The sequence below is a fragment of the Cuculus canorus genome, chromosome Z (genome assembly GCF_017976375.1).
Source record: "Cuculus canorus isolate bCucCan1 chromosome Z, bCucCan1.pri, whole genome shotgun sequence".
NCBI classification, from domain to species: domain Eukaryota; kingdom Metazoa; phylum Chordata; class Aves; order Cuculiformes; family Cuculidae; genus Cuculus; species Cuculus canorus.
Genome location: NC_071441.1, coordinates 11,746,591 through 11,763,580, shown reverse-complemented (window position 1 = coordinate 11,763,580; position 16,990 = coordinate 11,746,591). Strand labels below are relative to the sequence as shown.

Sequence of the window (16,990 nt, the reverse complement as noted above, 5' to 3'; positions counted from 1 at the left end):
AAACAGTCCACCCATCAAATCCATATGTCTCTAGTTTAGACAGGATGTTGGGGGGGGGGCATGTAAAAGGCTTTACTGCAGTCCAGCTACATCACTTCCATCAGTTTACCTGTGTCCACTGATGTGGTTACCCCATCACAGAAAACCACTAAGTTGGTCTGGCAGGACTTGGTTTGGTGAACCCATGCTGGCTGTGCTAAATCACCTCCCTGTCCTCCATTGATAAACATATAAGATACAGGGAAAGAAACTTAGAAGCAGCTTAGTTTATTGTAAACAGCACCATCTAAGGGAAAAAGCTTAGTTCATTGCAATCCACAGTGCCTGTTAGCAGGGGCCTTGAAAGCTGGTAAGCGAACTTTTGCGGATAAGAAGCAGCTGGTATGCGAACATCAGCAGTCTCGAGCAAAAAACTGGTTTTATACTACTTTGTGGTTTGGAAAGCGACCGGAAGGGGACTGTGCCTGCACACAGACTGAGTTCAGGGCAAGTTCATTTGAGGAAGAGGAGTTACTTCAGCCCTGAGACCCCCAGATCACGAGCAGAAGGAGGCACTGCACAGGCGCAAGACTGAAGAGAACCTTCCAGAACTAATTATAATATGATTATGAATACGTAGTAGGTGCTAATAAATATATAAGTAGCTGTTTGTTAAGCTATATGGTGTGTGAGTTGGGTGGCGCTTATACTCCCTTGTACGTTGAATAAACCGTACCTGCTTTATAACTCATATCGAGTTATAGAACTTGATTCCACAAAACACCATGTGCTTTAGCATACCTTTTAGGAGGATCTGTTCCATGATCTTCCCAGGAACAGAGGTGAGGCTGACAGGTCAGTAGTTCTCAGGGTCATCTTTTCTACCCCTTTTAAAAATGGGGACAATGTTACCCTTCTTCCAGTAGGGAAGAAAGGAGAGTAGAAACACACGATTTATATGAGACTATTTTAGATTTATTTGTTCTTATTGCATTTAAAGTATTTATTTTGGGGCCTGATTATTTAAAAATTCTTTTCCTGTCTGAGTGAAACGTGAAAACCGAGCAGGTAAGTCCAATCTGGAAAAATTATACTGTATTACCTGAATGAAATGAAAAATATAATCCCAGAGAAAAGCTGGAAGCTCAGTTACATGAAAGCCTAAACCAGGAGAGTTGTGGCTCTTCAGGAACAAAACCACCTGCCTTCTCTTCTTGGGAATTACATCAGAATTTTTGGGGTTTGTTATAATTAGCACATTAATATTTCTGATAATGTGGTTGTTTCCTTCCTTTTTTAGCAAACAGCATTTCAGGAGAAAAACTTTGTAGAAGGATCAGTCAGCTCAAACCCTGTAGGCAGCAGATACAGTTCAGTGAGTAGTTACCCCTAACAAGCTGCTTTGCAGAGTACACCAAAATCCTACTAAGGAAAAAAAAGATGATTTAACAGTTCAGTTGTTTCCTGTGATAATGACAACTCCTTATACAGCACTAAACCCTCAGACAGCAAGAAGGGATTTGGTTCCTGCTGACATGCCGGGTCATGGTGCAATGGCAGAAGGGCTCAGAGTCACTTTCCTCTTTTTACTGACTATAGGGGTACAGTGACCTACCTGCTCTGGAAGGTAGTTACAGATTGTTACGAGTTCCATATCACTGCAGTCTAACGTACTTTTAGTGCGGGTGTCTATCACCCTGAAATGGCAGTACATGAATCTGACCTATCAGTATCTATTGCCGCTTCCAGCTGTAATTATAGCATTTATATATTCATCATATTTTTTTATCCGTCTTTGTAAACATAATTCTTGAAATGGAAGAATTATCAAAGCCTTGTGTAACACTCTGGCAACGAAATTAAGAAAAAAAGCCCTATTGCAGCAATATAACTAGAAACAAGACAACATTTAATTTCAATAGAAAAAAACTTTATTAACAATGTAAAATGTATAATATCTTACAGTCTGAGATAATTTTAGCATGCCCTGTAAGAGTTAATACTTGGTGATATTGAGACCATGCTTTGAATTCTATTGGAAACAAAATGGATTGGTGTTGAGTTTTACACTGTTTATTTTATTAGGCCTTCTTTCAATAAATTATTTATTTTGTCCAAAAGCGTGTAGAGATACTATCAGCTTAAAAGGAAATCTGTTGCTTCTATGCATTTTACAGTATAGAGATATTAAGATTTTTCAGTATTTACAAGTTCTTAGTATTTTCATATATGGTTTGTGTATCATAAATTAAGATATTATTCTATGGAGCCTTTAAATTGAGATATAGTGGAAGACTAAATATGAACGAGAGCACAAAAAGCAGTTGGAGATTTTGTGCAAATTCTGTTACAATATTGTTTAAATAGTTTAGAACTTTAATAGTTTTGCTATTAAATAGTTTTCTACGCTTAAAGTTTGTTAGAATATGATCAAGTATTTTGATATGATACTAATAAGAGTACTGTACTATGCACAAACTTTTAGCTGCAGTTCATACAATAAAAAACCCCTTTAGAAGTATCCATTAACTGTAACTCGTGTCTTTTCTCTGAGTAGTTGAAAGTAAGCATGCAAAACATATGTTAAAAAGTTCTAAAAACATTCTTAGTTATGTTATTCCACAGCTGTTTTTTGACCACCGTAACTTTAAACTATTAAAACTCTTACTTTGAAAAGGGGGATGGAGCAGAAGAGAAAGGATTAGGCTAGTGTAGAAAATGTACTTTATAACCAAGAGTAGCAATGTTCGTCTTTTCGGTGCTCAAATAATAGCGGTTTAATCAAAGTTATGATTTTCTCGATGCTTCTGTACTTCTAACTCGAGACAAGACAACACAGCCCAAAGAATCTTCGCTTCCGTCGTCTTACCAGTGGATATGGAGTCAAGTTTAGGAGGCTGCTATCATCTGTGATGAAAAACCCCACATTTTTACACAAGTATGTATACATGCACATAAACAACAAATTTTATAGTATTTATGTGTCCTAACACCACCTACATGATGAAGTAATAGATGACAGTGCGCTAGGGCACAGAGCAAATAATAATATCAATTTTGTATGTGAGAGTCTTACAATCCAAATTATCAGAATCTCCATGATAATGCAATAGAAATTTTGGCAAGAACAATATCAGTTAAATGACAAAACTCAAAGGAAATTATACCTCCAGTAATGGGAGACCTAAGTCTGGAAAGTTTGGAAATATTGATCCTATGGTTATAAATTCTAGCTTCATTTAAACATAAAAAGCCCCCTTTGTTGGATGACCATTTGTGCACACCAGTGAGAATTCCAATGTAAAAGTGCAATATTGGAACATCTTGGCACATCAAGAAAAAAAGCACTTGCCTGGGAAAGTTAGCACAATATGCTCAGTCTGTTTCTGCCTTTTACGTTAATTCCTTTTAAATTCATACAGAATGTGTACTTACGTTAATTCATGCACTGTCCGTGAGCTATCTCACAAAATCTTTGGATTTAAACCACCTTTAGGCATAGTTTCAAGCTAAAAGTTATGTCCCATTATATCCTCCTAGTAGTTACACCAGGGACCCAGGTCTGATTGTAGGCTCTAGATGCTACTTAAATGCAAGTAATTAACTGTAAGAACTTAAATAAGAGATCATTTAGTTTTGTGACTCAAGCTTACGAACCACACCAATTAGATTCCTTTGCATAGTTACTTGCCTGCTGTCACTTAAGAGAAATCCCTACAAAAAAACACAGGCCTGTGAGCAGTGAGAAACATTACTTAAAGCTTTTGTGGGCATCCAACCTTAACTCTGTTCTCATGTCACTGAAACCAACAGCAAAACACTCATTTATTGAAAGCAGCATTGGGTCTTGTAAAGATCAACTTGTTCAATGGCAGTCATTCATCTAATAATCATTCTCTTAAACAGTATTTGTAATTCATACACATATCAAAATTACAGTCCATATATTAATGTTGCTTGTTTGTTCAATTTACTTATACTATTACATAGCTTTAATTAATTAAAGGTCTAGGAATATTAAAAAAATTTTAAGGGTTGCATGAGTAATTACTGTCCATTCCTGAGGCATCCATTCTTAGTGGTCACCTGTACATCGTGATCACAGCTGGAATCTGTCAGAGCTCCAAAAAAATATTTATGATTACCTGATCCTGGAGCATGTCTCAGAGCTTTTAGAAGAGCTAACATGTTTTCCATCCTGCTGCACAGGTAATCAGTGCTTTTTTGGTGAGTGAAAGGCAGTGTAGACATTAGACAGCAGAGAAGAATTCTGTACACATACATCTTTGTTCCGAATTCAAGTTTCTATATACTTTAGATCCCCACCATTTGTCTTTTTCTTCCTTATTTCCACCACGCTCATTTCTTCTATGCCAGCCACAGACTTCATGGCATTTTTCTAGTCTCTACCATTACATATCACAATCAATTTCCCTTCTCCTTTCACACAGTTTTCCTCCAAGCCACCCTGCCATAAACTCTTTACTGTATAATTAATTAATAAATTCTATATTCATCTCTTACTACATTATGATGAATGCTAGATTGCTTAGTTACTTGGGATCAAATCTAGGACACGTAAGGTATACTTTATCAGCTGCCACTGTGCAAAGACTATAAAGCATTTAGGAATTACACATAATCAAGAAGAAACCAAAAAGTAAAATTATTATCTTTTATGTTCTTCACATGAAGAAAGAGATTCCCTGTAGGTGTGGAATATGTAACACTGCTGGTGCACAAAATAGAGGCCTACTGCTAAGTACATGCATATGACAGATTCTCATCCCTGTGCATTTATATAGGGTGCCTCACAGCTAGAAGGGGAAAATCAGGCAGTTAGCAGACTCAGGGCAGGTCTCTTTTCTGCAAAGGGTCAGTGTCAGGTCACAGTAACTACAAGCCTTGTAGCTACATGAAACTTGAAGGACTAAAATTTGTATTCTGAATTCTGGCTCCACTGAATCAGTAGGGGAGAGACTTTGACTAGATCTTTCTTTTTGCAACTTCTATTACAAAAAAGCTAGATTTTTTTTTTAATGAAACGGAAGGAAAACCTTTTAATTATCTTAATTTTCCCTACATTAAGAAAATGCAAAACCTACCTTGATTTTTCAGTGGTAAAGGCATAGTCTCCCTGAGTTTACTTAAAAGGTTTTTCATTTCTTTCATATCCCTGTGGAAATAAAAGTTGGAAGAGATACAACAGAACAGCAGTTGAAGATTGAATGGGGAATGGCTGACAGTTATAGTTCTGTATGCTGAAATAATAGAACAAAAATCTATTGGGCAAGCCTTTGGCTGACATACATTTATCAGAAGATACCTACCAAAATAAAAGGTAGTAGGTTTAATAACTCTTAAACCAGTCTGACGTTAACTGGTCACATCTAGTCCAAATTTATAATCTGTTCTGGCATTTAATATTCCATATTAAACGAGTTGGCGGGCACAATGTGATTATAGTGACAAAATATACAATATGCCTTAAAACTAGCACAAGCTAGTACTGCTGTCAACTTAATACCCCTTTATCAGCATTTTGTAGCTTGTGCTGTGAAAGCATTTCATTGTTCAGAAGGAAATTGTAATACGTGTAACTGACCCACGACACTTAAGTTCCCAGAACAATAAACAAAAATATTAGGAACAGGGCTGCCACTCTCACATCTCTTAGGAAGACTCTGGCATGAAACTTTCTATGACACAGAAAATACGATAACAAGATGTCATCCCACAAAGCAAGTTACATTTTGATATGTTTTGAGAGGCTAAAAGTTGCAAAAAGGTTCCTGTTGTACAGATAGATGGCAGACCTGCAATTTTGTGTGCAGTCTTGTAATGCCATAAGGCTTTCAAGATTTAAAACAACATAGGCTTGCCTGATTCATCTACATATAAAACAGTTCTTAGAAATGAAGCAGTATGACTAGTAAGAAATTGCTCAGTTTTATTCTCCAAGTTACTTTTTCAAGGTCCCTTCCAACCCATACCATCCTATGATTCATTTTACATAAATAATGTGGTAACCATTAAAATCTAATCAGCATATACAAAGCCATCAAATAGGCATTTCTGGCAATGAAGTGTTGGCCATAAGGATTACTCACTACTAAAGACTCTCATTTTCGTCTTTCAGCTGCATATTTAAGTTGGTAAGACAAGTCCACTTTGACAAACTTGTGGATGATTTTCCCCTCTCCTGCTAAGGCTTCCATATTCATAACTATGGGCAGAAACAACTGACATGAACTGGATTTTATGCTTTCTGTTTATGAATGCAGAGAAACAAGGCAGCAGATTTCAGGTACAAAATCAAAATCCACTCAAGCTGAGACAAAAGCTGCCTCCTTTACAGAACATGGATGACTAAGAATATCATTTACCACCCTTTATTTTTGACAATTACTCTCTGGTGATTAGCCTAATTAAGAATGTCACTCCTTTCTGCCCTTCCTTTAGGAGTTGCTCTCAGATATGTTAAATGTAACAGAAATCTAACACGTTATTTAATTTACTAAAACCTATAATAGTAGCAACACTGGCTGCCTCATTGAAAAACAGAAAACAAATCCCAGAAGAAATTTGCTTTAGGAATTAAATCTTGCACATACCTTTCAGTGTTGTCAATATCCGTGGAAACTTGCCATAAATGCTGTTGAGTATCTGTTGGTGATGATGATGTGTCTTCTAAAATAGGTACTTCAGAACTCTCCTCCCCTTTAGTATCTAGGATCTTGGGTGGGGCGCAAGGTTCTTTTCCTTTAAAATATTTAAATAAACCACACAGCTCCATTATTTATTAATTAGAATGCATACTCAGATTTTATTATTGACGTTTTGACCTTGATCTTGCACATGAGTATAAATGACAGTGGTGAATGCAAATCGAGTAAGAACTGTTCAGAGAGAGAGCAGCCCACACCAATCTGCTAATCACACTGCTGCTACATGTTACTCCTAAAAAACAAAACTAAAAGAAGTTTAATGCAGGCATATGTAGAGCTTAGCATTCTAGGTGGTATCACAAAGGGGTTTCGGTTAACTCTAGCTCACATGTGACACAAAATAAGACTTAAGAGGACAAAACAGAACAAAACAAGCAAGGAAGCTACAGCATACATTCTGAAAGCAACTTCAAAACTGCTGATGCTGAAGAACGTTGCAATCCACATTTCCAAGTATTACAGCAAAGGAAAACAAAAGACAAACCTGCTGTTTCCTACTAGGTGATTTTAAAAGCAATGCATAGCTGCCACCACTCGCTGCCCAATATACGTTAATATTCTGAATTTCTGTGCTTACACTTTCCTAATTCATGTTCACTATGTGAAAATGAAATGCAGTGTTGAAACATAATGGGGCCTTCATGACAGATCTGGGAGGGCTTTTGTCAGGGAGCAAATGGGATAAAGGATGTGGACCACGATAGTTGAGCATGCAAGAGAGTTAAAGTACTGGTGGGATTTTTTGATATCCTTGTAAATCTCCTGCGGACTGTCTGATGGTATTCCTCTTCTGAAGTGGCAGGCACGGTCCTGGCACCAAGTACATTTAAATGAGAAATCTGAAATTGGAGTGCATCCCAGACATGTTATGGCAAAGTTAAAGTTCCTCTGCTCCCTGCCTGTCTCTCTGCCCCCCAAGGTTCTCTTATGAAATGGAGTAAACAATCTCAGAAAGAAACAAAACTTTCTACAAACAGAGAAACAAATGTCAATGTTTAACCCAGCGGTACGAGGAGTCAAATAGCAAATGTTTTCTCATCTCACAATTTTTGCAATTTGAAAGAGTTTCATATCAGGAGAAACTTGAGTAGTTCCCGTAATGTTTGACAAAGAACAGGAAGAAGTAGAACAGCCAATAGAGTAGTGGTCATATCACAAATAAGTATCCTTACTATCAGGCTTGTAACTTTGTTTTTTTAAAACTAGAAATTCCTGGATCTCAAGAAGCTCTTTTGGGGCAGTTTTGCTAAGCTGTTGTATTCTGGTAAATTACTCTTTTGCTGAAAAAAAGAAAAGACAGATTCTTCGCTACTTGCCTGAACGTCAAATTAGACATCGCTTATACTACAGAAGATACTCAATACTTCCATTGATCTCTGAGGTCAGTAGGAAGCCCTACTCACTGCTTCTCCTTCACAGTAATCTAACGATTCCAAGAGGTTGCATGACCTGACCTTACAAGTAGAGGAGGATCAGGTTCGTGAACATCTGAGAAACATGAACACATATAAGTCCATGGGACCTGATGAGATGCATCCCAGAGTCATGAAGGAATCGGCAGATGTGGTTGCCAAGCCACTTCCCATGATATTTGAAAAGTCATGGCAGTCAGGAGAAGTCCCTGGTGACTGGAAGAAGGGGAACGTTGTGCCCATTTTTAAAAAGTGTAGAAAAGACGACCTGAGAACTACCAACCTGTCAGCCTCCCCTCTGTGCCTGGGAAGATCATGGAACAGACCCTCCCAGAAGCTATGCTAAAGTACATGGAGGACAGGGAGGTGATTAATGGCAGCCAGCATGGCTTCACCAGGGGCAAGTCCTGTCTGATCAATTGGTGGCTTTCTATGATGGGGTAACCACAGCAGTGGACAGGGTAAACCAACGAATGTGATCTATCTAGACTTCTGTAAAGCCTTTGACACGGTCCCCCACAACAGCCTTCTCTCTAAATTGGAGAGAGATGGATTTGATGGGCGGATGGTAAGGTGGATAAGAAACTGGTTGGATGGTCGTACTCAGAGAGTAGTGGTCAATGGCTCAAAGTCCAGATGGAGATCCGTGACAAGTGGTGTCCCTCAGGTGTCCGTACTGGGACCGGTGCTGTTTAATATCTTTATCAATGATATTGGCAGTGAGATTGAGTGCACCCTCAGCAAGTTTGCAGGTGACACCAAGCTGAGTGGTTCAGTTGCCACACCGGAATAACGGGATGTCATCCAGAGGGACCTGGACAGGCTGGAGAAGTGGGCCTGCGAGAACCTCATGAGGTTCAACAACACCAAGTGTAAGGTCCTGCACCTGGGTTGGGGCAATTCCCATTTCAGTACATGATGGGGGATGACGTGCTTGAGAGCAGCCCTGCAGAGAAGGACTTGGGTGTGCTGGTTGATGAGAAGCTCGACATGAGCTGGCAATGTGCACTCGCAGCTCAGAAGGCCAACTGTGTCCTGGGCTGCATCAAAAGAAGTGTGTCCAGCAGGTCGAGGGAAATGATTCTGCCCCCCTATTCCTCCCTCATGAGACCTCATCTGGAACACTGTGTCCAGTTCTGGAATCCTCAACATAAGAAGGATATGAAGTTGTTGGAAGGGGTCCAGAGGAGTGCTACAATGATGATCAGAGGGCTGGAGCACCTTCCCTATGAGGACAGGCTGAGAGGGTTGGGCTTTTTCAGCCTGGAGAAGAGAAGGTTCAGAGGAACTCTTATAGCGACCTTCCAGTACCTGACGGGGGCCTACAGGTAAGCGAGAGAGGGGCTATTTGTAAAGGCTTGTGGGGACAGGACCAGAAGGAATGGATATAAAGTGGAAAGGCGCAGACTTAGGCTAGGCATTAGGAAGAATCTCTTCACCATGAGAGCAGTGACACACTGCAACAGGTTGCCCAGGGAGGTTGTGGCTGCCCCATCCCTGGAGGTGTTCAAGGCCAGGTTCGATGGGGCCTTGAGCAGCGTGATTTAATGAGATGTCCCTGCTCATGGCAGGGGGGTTGGAACTAGATGATCTTTAAGGTCCTTTCCAACCCTAACTGTAGTATGATATTATGATAATCTAAAACAGAATGATAAATGAATGATGTCCTATATCTGTTCTCTGCTGTTTACTTTTGCATCTACTGCTAAGTTGTGCTGTGCCAGATCATTCTGTAAGCCACTTTAACCCATCAAATAGTAGATTACTCCAATAAAAAGAAAAATAAAATGTCAAGTTTTCTGATGTTGCAGTGATTTGAGTCAGTTCAGTAAAGACAGCTACATGTTCCAGAGCAGGCACCAGGGCACCATGATGATCATATGGACAGAAGCAGAAGCAAAAGGCGGAAGAAGTAAAGGCATGATAAGGCAGGGGAGATAGAGATGAAGGGATCAAGATCTTTCTGGTGGTAACAAGCTATTGTATTGACTCAAGCCTACTTCCCAGATTATGTGTTTTACCTTGTAAGCACAACTTTCAAATTTTTCCAGCTGCAGCTTATACTGTTATTTCAAGATTGTTTATATAGTACAATTTTAACTGTTCATTTGTGCAAGCCTTCTTACTCATCATTTTTCCCATTACAAGAAGCCCATAACACAACATGCTGTTACCAGTATCTCACCACTTCTTTGTAGAAGAGGATTCTCCCAGGAAAATCATCTAATTTGCTACTGATACCAAAAAGTGTTACTGCTGGAACAGGCTATTAATGAATTCTCCCATTATTTTTAAGTGTTATGTTGGAACTCTGATCTGACCTTTGGCTACATGCTGTCAAGAACAACCCTGCCTACAGATGCACCCTTCAGGGATGTGTCTCAATGGAAACAATAACAACAGTACATGAAATAATAGAAAATGTTCTTTTTTTGCAGCTTGAGAACAGAACCACTGAAACTATCACATTGTTTTGCTAGCACAAAGGTAACCTCTTGCAGATTTAGCAGAATGAATGCCATGGATTTCTTTTCAACTGAAAAAAAGCTCTTCAGCAGCCATTGTTGTATTAGGAACACTACTTGAAGCCTTTCTTGAATTTCTGAGCACCTGCTCAATCTCTTGAAAACAGTTAAGAGTCAGCTCATAATAAAGGCTCCGCTTGAATAATGTGCATGACTCAGACTTAGCATTGCTACTACATAGCACAGCCTGTAGAGAAACAAAAGCTCTTTAATCTCATCCTTCTACTGATGGTAAGGATATCTCTTGTATTACTATTACTATTCTTAAAATTGGCATATGAACCCTAAATTTTTGCTTTCAATTTAGTCAGTGGAAAGACTTTCATTGTTTGATAACGCATACAGTATTTTCAGAGATGTTCACACACACTTGCTGTTCTTGCCAGCCGGCTAGACAGAGGTTCTTTTTTCCACAACATTTTAATATAAAGCATGATGCATTCTTCATCTTCTAGCCTCTAATTCAGCTTTTTTTTTTCCTTACTCTAAGAAGCAGAAAATACCTTTGGTATGAAATGAAATTAATTGAAATAAATAATGCTGAAGATTAAACTTGAGTAGGATAAATAAGAGGTTAAAAAATGATCAGTTCACTAAGGCTACATATAACATCTGTGATCATTGTGCTTTATGCATCTCACCTGTTGTGCTCCTTACTGCTTCTGTGTTTGCTGCTGTCATGCTACCCTATGCACCTACCCTTAGTCACCACTCACTTCCCTGAGAAACACACGTAATGAAATAAGAATCAATTATAGGTCTCTCAGAGGTAGTTAGATTTCACTGCAGATTTATTGGAAAGATGTATGAGGGGAATAACAAAATTTTACAAAGTTGAAACAATCCCTCTCTCAAAAAGAAGGCAGAAATTGCATCAGAGTTCTAATGTTGTGATTAAGGATAAATGCACAAGCTATAGATCACAGGTAAAGGAATAGGAGAACATAAAAAGGGAAAGAAGAAAGAATCGTATAGGAAGGAAAAAAAGAAATGTGGCAAACACAGCTAACAGCCTGATGAACTTCATTCCTGACTTACATTTAGGACCTCGAGAACTCATGAGATTATCTCACTGGTTATATTATTAGTCGTAATGTTGTTTAATCCCTCCATGCCTGTTTATGTTCTATCAATTTTGCTTTCATCACAGTGTCCACATAAGAATGGGTGATTCTCCAGATTTTTTAGTGCTTCTCTTCCCTTCCACATCTTACTTCTCTTTGTGTAAATAATATGTCTAAGTAATTACACAAATCTACCAATCTTTAAATAGAAAGCTGAGATGGTAGCACATGTGTTAAACAATCTTTCTTTTCTCCTTTAAAACTAAACAGTATGCAATTTAAACAAAGCAAAATAGAACAAAAATTCCTTCACTGAACTGAAGGCTTATTTTTGTCGTCTGTCACGTAAGCTATCACAAGTTTTTAGGTACTATATTAAGTATAAAAAATATATATTTAAATATATTATCACAAAACAAATAGGGAAAAAAACCCCAATCATGCTATGAACTTCTTGTGTGGTACATGACAGTTACATATGATTTGGTGTCATTCTTAAGTACCAACAACATAGGAATATGTTTAGTATGAATTTACATCACATAAGACTAACGTTATCTATCCATAGTATGCACACATGATTTTCCCATGACAAAATTCTTCTCTTTTTTTGCCTAAGTATTCAGGTGCCTACGACTCTGGTTCCTGCTGGCATCCTTCTGCCCCCAACTATGTTTATCTAAGTCAGATGGGGCCCACACATTTCTACAGTGACTGAACAGTAACTTTTTCAGGACTTCCAAACAGGCTCGTGGTAAGAACAAAGAATATACAGGCTACAAGCATTAAAGTATTTTGCATCTTATTCTGAGAAATTATTCATGTATAAACACAACATTTAGAAAAAAAAGCCACTGGGAAAAAATGAGACTTTGCAATTATTTCATACAAGAAACTGCAAGATTACGGGAACCTAATGTATCCTGAACTCATTTTTTCCCACAGATAGTCACATTCCATTAAAATAAATAGAGCTATATGAAATAACTGACAGCAGGAAATTACTTCTCCACAAGTGTAGGCTTCTTTTTCAACAAGTTACAAACAATGCAGCAGGTTGTACTGATTCTGGACCATAAGAATAATATATTCTTGTAACCACACATGAGCACTGACCTATTTTGTTCAAACTCAGCATAAATGGCTACTACTTTCAAACCAGTTGCTGTCTAGGGTTAAACCATGATAGTCACTACTTAAGACAGTTCTGAAGACACTCCCAATAGTGTATGAAGGTGCGAGTAACAGAAGGATTCTGCCTTTAGAACAGAATTGTATGCTACAGATACAATGAACACTGAAAAATTAGGATAAAAGAAAGAGGGATGCCCAAGGAAACATTTACATGTGTAGTAGCTAGCCAGGACTCTTGGGATTACAGAAAGGAAGAGTAATAAAATATAGGACCTACTATCTAAAAAATCAGTAACTTCAAAAAGCCTGAATTAAGGCTCCTTGGCCATGTTTTGTTGTGTTATCTGCAAGCTTTCTGAATGTTGAACTTTGCAATCATTATGTATTTTCAACACTGGGCTTTTGTGAGATACGTAAAAAAAATATTTAAGAGCACTTATAAACCTCAGTTTACTTACTACATGAGGAAGCTGGAAATATTTATGTTTTTTGGACCCATTGTAACTGTTACATCTCAAAGAAATAACAGACTATCTGATTTTCCTAGCAGGGATTGTATGACTGCAGTAAGTTAATTTAAAATACTGTAAACATGCACGAAATTTCTGTACAGGAAGCTTGATATGTACTACAGAGTGCATATAGGAATGTTTGTTCATTAGAACAGCAAGATAAGGAGAGACAGAAGATCAGTGCTGTGAAAGACAGTGAAAATACCCAGAGCTCAGCCCTTCAAATTGTAGGGTAGTGCTTCATTAAAGAGCATTTGTTTCCCAGTAGGGAGCACTGCATGCGCTGCTTTTGGGAAAAGAGCACCAGCACTGCCTTAGCTTAATCAGTTCTCTAGTCTGTTTGATAATGTACAGCCAAGATACCACTACCTACATTATAATTTATTAGCTGCAGGTTGCTGAGAACAGCCTGCATGTCATTCTGCTTGAATCTCTGCTGGCACTCAAATTAAGAACACAAATTGGTAAAATCTCATGGGAAATTCTAAAAAAAAACCCCACTCTAATAAACCATTTAGCCAGCAGGTAAAAGGTCTAAAAAATGGAAAATATTACATGCAAATATAAAATATTACCTTCAAAATGAGCTTTAAGAAACAGCAAGACATTTACGAATTAAGTAACATTTCTAAGGGTGGTACTATTTGTACACAATGAAAATAATTTTTTTTTTATTATGGTGACTGGGATGGTAAAAAAACTAGTGAAAAAATGAACAGGTGAAACAGCAGAATATTTTATAATGCTGAAATTACCATCTCTTTCATTCCTGCAGATAATTTTATGTACTTTGCCTACACTGCAGTGCCATTCTCCCAAAGTAAAAAAATTTAAAAAAGGTATGGGTTTATTCTACTCCTTGGAAAATAGTGTGTTTTGGCAGGACGCAGAATAGACAGGTTGCGAGGTCATCTAGACTACTGAAAGCAGGACTAGCTTGCATCAGATTGCTCAGGGCTATTTAAGTATCTCCAAGGACAGAGATTTCCTGGTCTCTTTGGATGCCTGTTCCAGTATGACTACATTCATTGTGAAAAAACATTTAACAGGTAACTTAAGACAAAGAAGTTGCATGATACCTTTACAAGAATTTAAGGTGTGGTCAATACCAAGTATTTAATATACAAGAGCAACGTTCTATTGGTTAAGTTCCAAAAGGTGAATTATTTTAATTTTTGTGATTATATGATTTTTGCCTTTTTGAAGTATTCTCAAAGGTCACAAAAATTTGGAGCCAAGTTGCTGTGTTTATCTCTGTATGGCTACAGGACAAAAAATACTCTCTTTACCAGTGGCAGAATAGTTACCATGACTTTCTCTATGGTGAGATAAGGAACCAATGTACACCGAAGTACTGCCAGATAGGAGCTATGCTGGCCTATAATATAATGCTCCAATTCATCCCATGCAACTTTAGACATCTAATGGTTTGATGTTTAGTTTAAACTAGTAACCCACTATATGATTATGTGGTTTGACAACTGTAGCCAATGCTAGGAAATGTAACACAATCAGTCTTAAAAAATTATGAATAATTTTAGCAGCTATTGGCATCATGTTATCCGACTTCTCCATTAATTTTGTCTCTTCCCATTTTATAATTTTCTTTTTGACTTGAGAAAATCACTGAGAACCTTAATTGAGTTGTCTTGTCTTTACCTAGTTTATCCTGCTGAGACATCTGGGGAAAAAGCAGTTACAATTAGCACAGATATAGTCCAAATCAGTGTGTGTCATCACAGTAATGAAGTTACTAAGTAACCCGTTCAGTGAATTATCTGCGTTTCTACATCTTCCTTTCAGTAGGTGGCTAATCAAATATGAACTCATTACAGAGATGTATTTTCACTAATGCAAGGACATCTCCTTTTGTGTGAAAAATACATGATGAGGTAGACAGAGTTCTGAATCTAGTAACCCGTTTTATAGATATGGCCAGCTTATTTATGTTTATGTTATCCATGTTTATCCATCTTTTCCTATAAGATGACATTGCTGGATAAATAAAAACAAGGATAGTAAGGGATCAATTTAGTACTAAAATCGTGCTCTATTGCTCCACCAAACACTTGCCCTCAAATACCTTGCAACCAACAAATAACTCTAATAAAATGACTTAACATAGTTACTTCACTGATCTGACTAATGATGGCTAAAGCTATTAGGACAGCTCTGCTAAAAAAATTCCCATGTTATAAACTCCAAGGACATTAGTGATACATGCCTGATACAACACACTTCTGTAAAATGATGATAATGAAATGTAAATACAGTTTCTTTACCAGTAATTGAAAAGTTTCAGTGGCATAGTTTATTTTAAAGTTTGGTGCTTTGTTGTTCATGAAAACCCATGCATTCCCAAAATGACTGGTTTTTTTTTCAAATCAGCATCTGTTTATTTGTGCAATTCAATACCTTTTCGATGAAACTGCAGTGATCCTAGCAGACATATGGACTTAAGCATTTCTGTTGTGTACATTTCTAAGCAACACTGCAACTGGATGTATAGTCTACAGATTTCAGGATGAATTTCACCATCTTCTGGGCTGTAGTAAAAGAGAAACATTTTAGTTAGGAATGGGACACAAAGGAAGCGAGGGTCACTAAATCATTGCCCTACTGTTGAAAGTAACCACATCATAAAAACCTCGTAAACACACTAAGCTATGTGTATACGATAAAAAATCTGTTTCTACTAACCTGTATTTGCAAACAATTCTTTAACTCTCTGAAGTTCTAGGCCTAAACCAGCTAAACTTGGGTTGTCTTTGGTAACACTGCATGTCCTTATACTATTCTCTGCGTATTTTTAGAAAAGGGGTATGTGACTGAGCTCTTCTGTCATCTTTAAAAGCTTTGGTTAAGTATTATCTGGTATACCGAAGGGTTCTTTCCATCTCCGTCACACTTGGTCCTGGTGCAGATGAAGGAGACTGCAGGGCTACTTTCACACATAAATATTTTTAGGGACTGCTTAAGCAGTAGTATAGCAAAATAAACAATGCTAGCTCTGGAGTGCTGAAGATTACGCTTTGAAAACACACAGTACTACAACACATGTACACACACACAAAATTATTTTGGCATAAACTGAATTTGTTTTTTTAAAAGCCGTACTTAATTGCACACTCCTGAGCCACTTAGATGTTCTACTTTGTATACTACAATATTATACACTTTATCTTGCATTAAGAATCTAGTAGTTTTTTTCTTGCATTAATCCATTGTATATATTTTGGATTAACAAGAGCTAAAACTTAATATTCTCTGCAGTTATGTTTGCTGTTTCTTTCACTTTTAATTCGTTTGCTATATGAATTGCAGCTGTTTGATCTGTGATAATTTAGCTGATTAGAAAATGTTCTCTTTACATAAACAATAAACATTTATTTTCAAATTGGTAGATGGCAAGAAAGGTTTTAACATAATAATATTGGTATTAACCAAAGAAGATAAGACATATATAGCTCAGATATAAATTTAACTTGTTTTAGTACAAATCAGGAGCAGTTATTCAGAAGCAGTCAGTTATTGCTAAATCATGCCAGCATTTTCAAGACCAGCACATAGACCTTCAATTTGCAGGTACTGCTCCTAATGATTCCAATATTTTCTGTAGAAGAGTTATTACAAAAT

General features: G+C 37.5%; 1 protein-coding gene across 1 annotated transcript in view; it reads right to left on the bottom strand.

Annotated features, from left to right (window-relative positions):
- Positions 1-2,554: 2,554 nt before the first annotated feature.
- RGS7BP (regulator of G protein signaling 7 binding protein) overlaps positions 2,555-16,990 on the bottom strand; it is a 36,928-nt gene continuing 22,492 nt past the window's right edge. Inside the window, exons 3-6 of the mRNA XM_054055054.1 lie at positions 15,770-15,900; positions 6,594-6,741; positions 5,085-5,155; positions 2,555-2,886 (exon numbers count right to left, since the gene is read on the bottom strand). Coding sequence (XP_053911029.1) covers positions 2,795-2,886; positions 5,085-5,155; positions 6,594-6,741; positions 15,770-15,900 — 442 coding nt within the window. The 3' untranslated portion in view covers positions 2,555-2,794. The remainder of the gene's footprint in view (positions 2,887-5,084; positions 5,156-6,593; positions 6,742-15,769; positions 15,901-16,990) is intronic.